The 12,798-nt window shown below is 43.1% G+C and overlaps 1 protein-coding gene across 17 annotated transcripts in view; it reads left to right on the top strand.

Moving 5' to 3' along the window:
• Nucleotides 1-12,798, top strand: part of PLEKHM1 (pleckstrin homology and RUN domain containing M1) — a 68,688-nt gene that overhangs the window by 12,662 nt on the left and 43,228 nt on the right. For 14 of the 17 annotated variants that reach the window (XR_010594776.1, XR_010594775.1, XR_006173136.2 and 11 more), the window contains one exon: nucleotides 4,419-4,511. Coding sequence is in view for 9 of the 17 variants with exons in the window: in XM_008167592.3 (XP_008165814.2) it covers nucleotides 4,458-4,511 (54 nt within the window). In the remaining 8 variants the exon portion in view is untranslated. Of the gene's footprint in view, nucleotides 1-1,947; nucleotides 2,187-4,418; nucleotides 4,512-12,798 lie in introns of those variants that run through there. The other 3 variants (XR_010594774.1, XM_008167594.4, XM_065577687.1) reach the window with 1 other exon arrangement.

The raw sequence follows: 12,798 nt of genomic DNA, 5'->3' as shown, positions 1-12,798 counted from the left end.
TTGTCTGTCTCTCTGAATAGCAATCTCCACATCCTAAGGTAAGAAGACTCCATAGGGTTGATCTTAATTCTACTTTCCTTATGTGTTCCTAGTTGTGCTCTGCGTGAGCAGTGTTTGAGTGTTGATTGTTAACAAGGAAACCATGTGCCAATTTCCTGTACAGATTTGTTAAGTTTGGGTGCCCCTGTAATTCGTCCATTCTGAATCTTATTCTTTTAAATCAGTTCCAAAGTCAAAGTTGTGGATTTCCAGGGAACGAACTGAATCACTTCTGTATGGTTTTAATTGTTTTCCAAACTGCCTTGCAAAGTGCTGTTGCCTGTGTTGGCAACAGGTTTTTTTTAAATGTTTTCTCTGTGTTTGTTTGAAGAGTTCTACAAAATGAATCTGTGTTGCTGATCTGCCACATGTCGCGTCGTTTGTGTGGGGAGGAAAAAGCTGCAGCAGCAGCGTAGTTTGGTTTGGAGTATTGAGGTGATCCGATTTGTCTACAGAGCCCATCATTATTCATAGATGATAAGGCCAAAAGGGACCACCATGATCATCCTCTCCGCCTGTCTGAGTAACACAGACCCTTATACAGTGTGTCGCCGTGTGAGAAGATGGTGAGGGGAGGGTTTGTATTTTTGAAGAACGACTCAGTTTTGTAACCAGATGCCCTTTGAATGGGCGGGGGGCCCTGCTGTTTCTTACCCAGAGCTGACATACAGCATTAGCCTGGCACTCGTGAGACTGACGGAGCTGCTCTCTGTCAAATATTTCAGCCCTTTGCAAATCTGAGTGTTTCGAAAAGTCCATTCAAATGACAGTTATTAAAACAGAAGAAGGTGGGAGACCCCGGGTGACTCTCATCTGAATGGGATGAAGAAGCTCCTCCGTTGGGAGGAGGGGAGAGAGAAGCCCTGAGGCTCAGATCCATAAAAGACTTTTACTGTAGGTACCAAACTCTCAATTGATTTCAATGGGCATTCGGTGCCTGAATACTTCTGAGGATGTGGGTATCGGTGTCCCATAGTGGGGAATGGAGCAGGGGCTGCTCTGGGAGGCTGCAAGGCCTTTGTGACCAGATTTTCCCAGTACTCCGCACCCAGCAGTTCCCACTGAGAGCAATGGGAGCTGCTCAGTGCTGAGCTTGGTTGAGAATCTGGCCTCTGGTGTTCCACACGGGGGAGAGTTGCTCTTTGCCAGCAGATCGCGGGATGTGATCATTCCCCTCTATTCGACATTGGTGAGGCCTCACCTAGAGTACTGTGTCCAGTTTTGGGCCCCACACTACAAGAAGGATGTGGAAAAATTGGAAAGAGTCCAGCGGAGGGCAACAAAAATGAATAGGGGGCTGGAGCAGATGACTTATGAGGAGAGGCTGAGGGAACTGGGATTGTTTAGTCTGCAGAAGAGAAGAATGGGGGGCGGATTTAATAGCTGCTTTCAACTTCCTGAAAGGGGGTTCCAAAGAGGATGGATCTAGACTGTTCTCAGTGGTGGCAGATGACAGAACAAGGAGCAATGATCTCAAGTTGCAGTGTGGGAGGTTAGGTTGGATATTAGGAAAAACTTTTTCACTAGGAGGGTGGTGAAGCACTGGAATGGGTTACCTAGGGAGGTGGTGGAATCTCCTTCCATAGAGGTTTTTAAGGTCAGGCTTGACAAAGCCCTGGCTGGGATGATTTAGTTGGGAATTGGCCCTACTTTGAGCAGGGGGTTGGACTAGATGACCTCCTGAGGTCCCTTCCAACCCTGATATATTCTATGATTCTATGATGATTCTAAAGCTTTTTTAAAGCCTCAAAAATGGGACTATGTGAATTTTCTCCCTCTCTGCTTGGATGGCACTGACCTACATGGGACGGACCCTGCTAGTCATTCTTCAAAAATACAATCATTAATATCAACTTCCCCTTACTTCCATTTTTATACATGGGTTTTTTTTTTCTTCATTTTTTATAGCTGCCTTCACTTCTATACACTCTCCGTGGTGTGTAATGGAGACCCGGCTGGCTTGGTCTGTATTAGCATAGCTTTCTGAAGATGGATACCAGGTTTAGCATGACCTGAGGGAAGTTTGGCAAGTGGCTTAGTCGGGCTGTTCGCATGTAGGAGGTGATCGATTCCAAAAGTTGATTCCCATGAGTTTGTCCACTCTTTTTGACAGGAGAAGCATTGCCAACCACAAGCATTCAGAAATCGTGAGGCTGGCCCTTCCAATCAATGAGATTAAAAAATAATACATTTTGAGTTCTTTTCACTTGCCTTCTGTTTTTGTGCCTTTAGCGTACATGTCTCCAACTTTTCTCTGCTACTGTAAAAACGAGAAATGTTTGGGGTTTTTTTAAGTTGATTCTCATGTGATTCCAGGAGCCCGACCTTAAGTGTGAATAATGTTACTGTCATGAGAAGTAGCAACCCTGAGATGGGGTTAAACCGGAAATAATTGTGCTGTATAAGCCACTTGGCTGCATCTCTGATTTCCATCAGTGTTGACGGAAGTGCCATCTGGCTTGAATGGAAGTAGCCCAGGCTTATTGTAATGAGTGACTTCAAGGTCCATGCAGTTGCGTCTTCTGGGTTAACCCAGGATTTTATGGCTGCCATGAAAGCCATAGGATTACTCCAGATTGCCTTCAATCTGCACTCACATAAGTGGCCATACACTGGATTTTGGGGAAGACAATTGTAGGGTAGGGTTACATCACCTCTCTCACTTTGAATTTGTGGCTGGTGGCACTAGTCCCTGCAAGGGAGGAGACTGGTGGCCCAGTGGCATGTTCACGTGTTGGGACAGGAAAGTGTCAGTTTGTGCAGGGCCTAGCACAGTGCGGCTCAGATCCTGATTGAATCTTCTCAGCACTAGTGCAGTGCGTATAACAGTGACAGATATCTCCAGGTCACTACTATTGTTACTGTCCTCTAGGCATTGTCTCCACGTGCTTCTCCTCACAGGTCACAAATAATCAACAGATTGAACACATGGGGCAGAGGTTAAAGCACCACTTGTGGTCACCACACTCAGCATTTTTTATTGCAATGCAAAGAGTTTAAGAAACCTTGTGACAAAGCTGCAGTGGACACCACGAGTTTTCTTTTCTACTAGAATCTCTCTGAAGTTCTGACCAGCTGGGAATCAGGCTAGAGTTTCCTGCTGCAGAGTTTTCTGTTTGCTTGTTCAGATCCAGATTGTAGTGGCAGGTTGTCATGGTGCATGCGTCTGTATTCTCTGTTTGAATTTTGGTCAGTTTCACTCGAAACATACATCTACACTGCAGTTGCAGTGTGATTTGCAGCTTGTATAGACAGATGCACGCTAGCTGTAACCTAGTCAGATCACTGAAAATAGAAATGAGGCAATGATCTTCAGTGTGGGTTGCACAAGCGAGTACATCTGCAGGGGGACGGGTGCTTGTACAGTCTGCACTGACGTTGGCGCGGCCACATCCTCACCTCCACAGTGGCTGAGATTGTCAACTTTATATCACCAGCTTTTGCCCTGTTTGTACCCAAGGCCTTGTGCACTCTGCAACAAGTTGGGCTAAGTTAGACGGCGAGTCTCCTGGTTTGTGTGGCACTCAGGTGCAGCAAGTTGAAATTTCAGTAGCAGACCTGGGTGTGAAGTGTTCTTCGATGTGAACCCAGACTACTCCACACTCTTGGAGAGCCTGTTTTTCCCTGGAGCTGCTTTTACCAGGATTCAAGTGTCTGTTCAGGCTTTGGATCCAGCAGGGCTGATGATCTCAAAGCAGAAGGCTGTGTCCCCACCCAGGGGATCTTTCTGTGCTTGGGGCTCCTTTTGCACAGAATGTAAAACTTCTCCTGCCTTCTTATGCCTTCACCCACAGAGCAGAATAGACTAGCTGGAGCTCTTTTGTTAACATTGCTATTAATTATTTGTGTTGCGGTAATCCCTAGGGTCCTTGTCCATGGCTAGGGCTCGCGTGCAAGGCACTACAAGAAGAGAACACAAAGGCAGTCCTACTTCAAGGAGCAGGAGACTGTAAAGTAAATTCCTAGATTTGCCCCTTTGAGACATGGCATGTCCTCATCTCTACAGCCTACTTCCCTGTTCTGATAGAACCTGAGCCCAACCGTCAGCCCATCTACTACTTCAGGCTTGTGCTTGGGTGGTAAATGCGTGGGGAATATTTACATTGTCCCAGGGGAGAGTATTGGGACTGGCATCAGTCAGCATGTTCTGAATTTTGTTTGAAATTACGTGAATGTGTGCAGAGTGCATTTTGGTAAATCTAACAATGTCAAGATCATTCCTGACCTGATTGGGAGCAGTGATCTGGCTGTGAAGACTTTCAAACAGACTGTGAATGTGATCTGCACATCCTGTTGAATCCGTGTTGCATGGCAGGTGAATTTAATACTTTAGTTTGTTCACTTATAAGTTAAAATCTTCCCCCTTTGTCTTTCTACAGGTGTCATGTAATCAGAGTTAGGTGGCAGCAGGAGTTGAAATGCATTCCAGTCACACAACTGAAAATGGACCTGACCCCAAGGTAGTAATACAGGTGAGTGAGTCCAGTTGATTTTCTCAGGGCCTGTCTGATGAGAGTTTTTGATTATGACGTAACTCAAGTTAACTGACTGACAGGTAACTGGAGATTACTAACATGACTGTAAGTGCTAGGCCAGCTCTACACTAGAAACTTTTGCCAATACAACAATACAGATTAGGGGTGAGAGTCTTTCTTTTTTTTTTTTAATGACATTTCAGTACAGGCAAAAGCCCTGCTCTAGCCACAGACAAACAAGACAAATCAGTATAAACTGTACCGGCAACGGTTTTGGTTTTGTTTTGGTTTTGTTGCTGATATGAACGGTCTCCACTAGGAGGGGTTGCTGGCATTGCTATGTATAGTTGCCCTAGTCTAGGCTCTCAACAATCTACAAACATTGTTCCCAATGGCAGAGATGTGTGTCATGGAAAAAAAATATCTGTGGAGTGTCTAAACTAGCACGCCCAAGGATGTTAGTTAACACCAGTGAATTGGCAATTGGTTAACTTGAGCTATATCACAACCAAAACTCTAGTGTAGTCAGGCTCTCAGATTGAAAGGCACTATACAGTGCGGAGATGATGTAAAGTGTTAGATTGGTGCCAAGGAACAATATTACGGAAATGTTAGTAGCTAGTGTATTTTTCTTTACACAACCTTTGGAATCTGTACATGTTTAGAAACAACATTTTAGTAAATTAGCTACAAGCATAAGGATTACCATGTTGTGCTTAATTTAGTCCTAGAACAGAATTAGACATATAGAATGTGTGTATAAAATATAGATTATTTTATGGCAGTAATGCCCAAGGTGCCAATCAAGGACTAGGGCTCCTTGTGCTGGGTGTTGTACAGTCAGGCAGTGAAATGACAGTCCGTACCCCAAAGAACTCACGAGATAGGTACTTACAAGATGTGACAGAAGGATCATAGAATCATAGAATATCAGGGTTGGAAGGGACCTCAAGAGGTCATCTAGTCCATCCCCCTGCTCAAAGCAGGACCAATTCCCAACTAAATCATCCCAGCCAGGGCTTTGTCAAGCCGGGCCTTACAAATCTCCAAGGAAGGAGACTCCACCACCTCCCTAGGTAATGCATTCCATTGCTTCACCACCCTCCTAGTGAAATAGTGTTTCCTAATATCTAACCTGGACCTCTCCCCCACTGCAACTTGAGACCATTGCTCCTTGTTCTGTCATCTGCCATCACTGAGAACAGCCGAGCTCCATCCTCTTTGGAACCCCCCTTCAGGTAGTTGAAGGCTGTTATCAAATCCCCCCTCATTCTTCTCTTCTGGAGACTAAACAATCCCAGTTCCCTCAGGCTCTCCTCATAAGTCATGTGCTCCAGACCCCTAATCATTTTTGTTGCCCTCCGTTGGACTCTTTCCAATTTTTCCACATCCTTCTTGTAGTGTGGGGCCCAAAACTGGACACAGTATTCCAGATGAGGCCTCACCAATGTCGAATAAAGGGGAATGATCACGTTCCTCGATCTGCTGGCAATGCCCCTACTTATACAGCCCAAAATGCCGTTAGCCTTCTTGGCAACAAGAGCACACTGTTGACTCATATCCAGCTTCTCATCCACTGTGACCCCTAGGTCCTTTTCTGCAGAAGGATGAGACAGGCAAACGGGGAGGGGCATGTGGGGCAAGAGGTTGGACAAAGTAACAGTACAAGAAGCAAAGGTCTGTCAAAGTTAGACTCAGGACTCATAGTTTGTCAGACCACTCTGTTTTATTAGCACAGCGCTCTGCTAATACATTCAGATAATGTGAGCCTCCATGCAAGATTCAAACAGTCTTATTTATACAGATAAAAGGGTGCGAACTAAACAAAGGGACAGAGAGAGCAAAATTGTAAAATATGCATGGAGCATAATATGCATATCCTGCTTCCTTGTTAACTCTTATCGATCTAAGACTAATGCTTCACCAATTGCCCTTAAGTGGCAAGTTAAGCAGTTAATGTCTGCTTTCCTGCCCCCCTGGCTTGCAGCATTTCTCATTTCTACTAAAAGGTACATACAGCATTCTTTAATTCATTCTATTTCTTTAATATAATTCATTTCACTTTCACAATCCCTCCTTTTGGTCAAGCTTACGCAAAGACCAACAATTACTGAGTTCCACATATTAATAGTTCTTTATCTCTTCATTCATCAGTGATATTTAACATCATCATATTAGCACTCTGTTTTGGGGTAGTCACCTGGGTAGCATACCTTACACAATTCTGGATATAACAGGAGATTAACTGAAAACATACAAAAATCATTGGGATTCCAAACAGGATAGTCAGGGCTCCCTGAAACAACCAGTTTCCTGTGCCAGAGAAATTGAATAGGTTACTTAGCCACTTCCATAAAGAACTTGGCTCTTCATGGGGAAGAGATGCAATTTGTTCTAAGTGACTAGCACGATCTATTACCTCATTGGTGTCGTCAGGTATGAACACACAACATTCTTTCCAATGAGAGCACAGGTCCCTCCTTTGGCTGCCAGCACTATGTCCAATGCCTGACGGTTTTGGAGGGCCATCTGTCGGATCACCCCTGTTTCTTTGGCCAGGGTCTTTAAACTCTCTCCGGTTTCATTTGCCATTATTTCAACTACTGCTTGTAACCTTAGGAGCCTTTTTGCATGGTGTATTACTCCCCCAAGTGGGATAAGGGAACCGCCAATGGCCTCTTCCCAGGTCAAGGGGCTTATGTTATTTACATACCATTGGGCATCTGATAAGTCCCTTCTTCTTCGCCTGAAATTACGGAGGCGTTCTCGTGGGAAGGACCCTAGCACTCGGAATTGTGGGAAGAGTCGGGCGGGATAACAGATACCTGACCAGTTAGCTGGTAACACAGTATAAGCTTTGGTCCCACAAACCCAATGATGGCCTATTAAGGCTGGGAAGGGTCGGTTGCACCCATTTGTCACATAGGTGCCTACAAAGGAGGAGTAATATCCTCCGAAGGGCACAGGGTAATTCTCCTTACGAGGAGTGGTGTTATTTGCATGGCATTGAAAGATTGTATTGTTTTCACTAAGGTTACTGTAGGGGGAACATGAGCTTGATTTTTCTGTTTGATCCCAGGTTGAGAAAAAAATTCATATCCCCATACCCGGCCCACCACTCTTTAGTTTTGTTTGAATAATCCCATACACCATTGACCACAATATGCTGAAGGCAACGGCTTTTTCCCAGATCCAGCCCTGTCCCATTACACACCCAACACCAATGACCTTTTCCCTCCACCACACTTATCCATTTAGATACATTTATTCCCACTGCTTCCCAAGTGTCATTATTGTTCCATGTTCTGTTAAACGGACGAGGTCCTCCAGTGAGGTCTGGGGAATTGAGTGGGATTGCCAGGACAGGAACACCAGCTTGAGAGTGGGCTGGGATGTGGCTGCAGACCCAGCAATTAGAAATATTAAGAGTCTGAGCTATCCACACTTGCTGCTGGATGAAAGAATTGTCATTGTGGACTCCCCAGACCTTAAGACACCAGCAGCTGAGGAACAGGCGCCACCAGAGGCTCATGTTGGAGGCAAGGCCCTTCGGTTCTGACAACCTCAACTGAGGGAACCGCAGTCACGGTTTTACATCCACCAGGCAGCAGGCGCTAGGCTCACTACTGCTTCTTTTTGGGCCTTGCTTTAGGTCCTCGTCTGCTTCTGGCAACTCTTACGAGAGCGTAGATGGTAAGGTATTGCAGGCTGTTCCTCTACGTCTTCTTCTGGAGTCAAAATTGGCTCTGCGTGGTCCTGAGGTGATTGGTTTGCTGGGGGGTGCCTTCTTACACTGCGAAGCATGTATGCACGCTGTGATGCCAGACAGTTTAACAGCCATCTGGATAGTAAGCAGTACCTGATGATTCTTTGATGTCCTTTAAGTCTCTTTACTTCTTCTTCCTTGACTCTGGCTATAACAATGGCCTTCACACCTTATCTTTTCCTGATGCAGACATTCCTTATTCACACAGATTGAGAATACAAACAGTAGTATTTTATATGGAGCAAAAAAGGCATTGCAAATTAAACCTTGCTAAGTTTTACAATCAATAACCGAGACAATTTACATTGAGACCCAGGCCTTCAATGTTCCTCTAATCTACTTAACATAGACACAATATGTATATTTAACTAGAGGCCTACTTTGTAATACATATAGGAAACCATAGTAGACATTATAACTTATTCTAAAACAAAAGGGTGACCATAATCAGTCATAAGGATTGTTCTGGTCTGTCATTCCTTTCTGCTATTCAAAAAGGGTGGCTGACAGGGATGAAATCAAATCATACATTAATTCCTATGGGACATTATAAAATCCTGCTCCTACATATCCCCCTTTTGACACCAAGATTATTAATCGCCAGTGTCACTTCTTATTTAGTCCATGTAATAGAAAATACTGGGAGGTGATTTGGGCCTGTGGCTCTAGCTTTGCATACATTTGTTTTATCCAACAGCACATTTCAAACGTTACAATTAAACACATACAATTTAAAATCAAAACCAATTAGGGTTAGTAACATTAGTACGCCAGTAGTTGTGGGAGACCATTCAGAAAATACACTATACCAATGGTAAGCTGTTATGTCTTTCTGCAGTGGCAATTCTTAACATGCTGCCATTTGCATGTATAATATGAATGGTTCGGTTTCCCACATTGCCCTTTTGTTTGTTTAGGAACTATATTACCTTTTTATCTTTTGTAAACACAGTACTTACATTACATTTACATTTGTCTATTGGAAGGTTGCTAACACTTCCATTCTTTTAAAACACTTTCCCCCCCAAGAATTAACACATACACATAGCCCATTATACAGTACTTTGGTCTCATTATTCATTTTATCCCACATACAGGATCCTAGTGAGATGTCTTTACTACAGGGCTTTGGAGCAACAGGCATGGATAAGCATACCCACTTTTATTTGTTTCTTATTAGGTTGTCCTGTAGCTGATATTAGCTTTTCCTGAAAGACAAAAATAATATTTTTTCTACCCTTTTTGGGGTGGCATTCATTATTGCTTAAAATATTCCTTTCTTTTACAAATACCCTTGCTGATTGCAGGCAAAACAAGAGGAATTACCTCCATATTTTCCTGTGTTTTTGTTCTATAGGCAGGCCAGGTTTTAATGGCTTCTATCTTTTAAGAGTTATGGGGAAATTATCCCACTGTTCAGTCATTAAATCCATGAGGTGGTGTACCTCAGTTTTCCCTTTACAGCAGACCAAGGTTACAATGTCTTTCCTGCTGTGTTAAGCTTTAAGTTTGTTCACAGGTAACAGCTGAAAAGCATCATTACCATAAAGTATTTTTTTTCTTCAAAAATCATACACACTATACATTGTTACAGGGGTATGTAGTAACATTAAATTTATTTTAATTAAAGGTATCTTGTTATACGGTGCCTTTTATTTAGACAATTTGTTTGCTGACCAGGTATGTTCTTTATCTGCCACTTCTTTGTGCTGGCAGTTCTCTCACTTCCTTTATCAGTTAGATAATTTGCATCCACACAGGCTTGGCTTTTGGATTCAAAACCATTAGCAGAGCTCAGAGACTCTGTCTTAAAAGGAACACAATTAACTTTTACCAGAGTTTTGATTACTTTTAACTCTTGCTTCCAAAACACACACAGATCTGAAAAAGAAAACACAGTCTATTGTGGCTCCTTTGGAGCCCGAATAGGATTTTAATTAAGTAGCATGTTTCGTTTGCATTTCTTTTACCCCCTCTATAATATACACTGCACACGTCTGCACATTCCTTCTATACTTTAACTTTTAAAACATTAGCCATATTAATTTTTACATAAGGTGTAACTGTTTCTTTTGTTCTTACAGAGTTTTATTTACCCTTATCAAAGTGACAGTCTGATTACACAGAGCCATTTTAAGGCTCAGTGTTTCTAACATTTCTTCTTTTTGTTTTGTGCACCTCACCCCTGCTGTTGCTTCAGAGGGCCACTGATTTTATTCTTTTCCTACAGCTTTCATTTGCTATTTTGTTACAAAAACAGAATCCAGAATCTCTCCCTATTTTTCTGATTTTGACTGTCCTGCTGCAGTCATGACTTGCTCTTTATTTGAGAACATTTAAATTTTGTAAAGAATCAAGTTACCCCTTAAGGGTTAAATACCAAATCTCAAGTCAACCAACACTGATTACCTGTGTCTGGCAAAAAGGTCTGTCAGTTTTGCAGCTTTGAATTAAAGAGTCAAATGGATTTTTAGTGGCATTATAAACAAAACAAAACCAATTTATCTTAAACTTACAAAACAGGAGTTTTACAAACCTCACATATTCCCACAGACAGACAGATACATACACATTTTCTCTCCCTTAACATCCCTCTTACACTGCTTTGTTTTTACATAGCTGTACATAGATTACATTACCTTTATACATTTGGGGCAGTTAAGTTCCAATAGAACCCCCCCTATGTTCTTTTAGCAAATTTGACTCAATTGTCCGTAGTCAAATGATTTTAATTAGATAGTCTCTTTACCTGGATTATTTACAGACATTCCTCTGGAAAAGGGCCCATTTTTCCTTTAGAATGGCTGCAAAGAAACCAAGAATTCTTTTAACAAGATCCTTTTTAACATTTTCACAAAGTTTAACTGTTTAATTCTCTCCAGCCTCTGTAGAGTTAACTTTTCACTCTTTCCTTAAATCACTTGTTTATTTCCCAAAATGACACCTTTATCAACTCAGATTTCACCGTTTTAAGTATTGTTCCAGGGGTTCATACTTGCACTTACTCCTGACACTATGCCCTTAGGGCTTCCAACCTGTTGTTTTTTTTTTAGTTTCTTTATCTGTTGCTTGCCTGCTTGTCTGGGCCCAATCCTGCTTTTTCCAATGAACCATTTTTGTGAGTGATATTGTGGTCATTTCACAATTTTGAAAGAAATGCTTAAGGAAAGGGCCCAGGAAGGGTGGGGGCTAGTTGAGGAGCCCGCCCTCCTTGCTGAATTGGTAATGGAACACTAAAGAATCAGTTTCTGAGGCAGACAACGAAGGGGAACAGAACAAGGGGCATTTTATCCTTTTTACAATGAGAGGGGAGTATGAAGGGAGTTGGGATCGATCCGGGGTTGTTGTTTTTTTTTTTTTTTTTTTTGTCAGAGAACAGGGTGAAGGGGAGTGCTCAGTCTGGTGGTGGTAGAGGAGGCTTTTAATAAAGCTTTTAATTTATTATTTGAATATTTGAGAGAGGTGAGTTTTGATTTTGTCCACCTACGATTTGCCTCTTCCCACCACTGCATGAAACAATTAACCTCTCCTTTAGCCAATTTAGTTTTAGGCTGACCGAGTTTGTTTTTTTTAAGATGTCCACTCGGTCCTTGTTCCAAGGTTTTAACAGTGGCCACTGAGTTTTGGGATCTCCCTGAGTTAGCCTAGACCATTTTTCCAGAAATTTACAGGAGTCCGGACCCTTCCTAAAACTGAGCCGGCGTTCCTTTAGGGAACTGTCCCGACTTAGACGTCTGGTTACCAATACAGGAGGACTTTACACACACCAATCACAGAAGAAGGAAATTCGGGTTCGTCAGAGCGATGCCTGGTGCAACACACAAAAGGAGCCCACAGGCTACTGACTCAATCGCCCTTGCTTTCACACCAAGGGTTTTACCCAAGGTGCGGTGCGGCTGCGATTGTGCAGATTTCACTCACTCAGACTGCGGGGACAGGAACCCCTTGGTTGGCCGATCCCCAGACGGAGATGGCACCCAGACTCAAACACTCCACAGGAGGACGGATAGACACAGACAGAACAGTCCTCAGTCCAGACAAAACACAGAAATAATTACCTGACCAGATTCCTGATGTCAGATCCCGGGATCCCTACCAGAACAGAGTGGGAACCAACAGGTTCGATGGCGTAGACCTCACTGTGGTCGTGCACCCTTCTGTTCAGGAGGAGGACCGCTCGGGCCAAATGCCCAGGTGCCGGCTACCACGGTCGTCCTACAAAAACGGTCAGGAATCACACAGCCCCAGTGAAGACGGTTGCCATCTCGGTGGAACCTCCAAATTGTCAAAGTTAGACTCAGGACTCATAGTTTGTCAGACCACTCTGTTTTATTAGCACAGCGCTCTGCTAATACATTCAGATAATGTGAGCCTCCATGCAAGATTCAAACAGTCTTATTTATACAGATAAAAGGGTGCGAACTAAACAAAGGGACAGAGAGAGCAAAATTGTAAAATATGCATGGAGCATAATATGCATATCCTGCTTCCTTGTTAACTCTTATCGATCTAAGACTA

This window comes from Chrysemys picta, chromosome 24, assembly GCF_011386835.1.
Source record: "Chrysemys picta bellii isolate R12L10 chromosome 24, ASM1138683v2, whole genome shotgun sequence".
Classification (NCBI taxonomy): Eukaryota; Metazoa; Chordata; order Testudines; family Emydidae; genus Chrysemys; species Chrysemys picta.
Note: the sequence above shows the minus strand (reverse complement) of the source record. Positions and strands in the feature narration are given on the sequence as shown.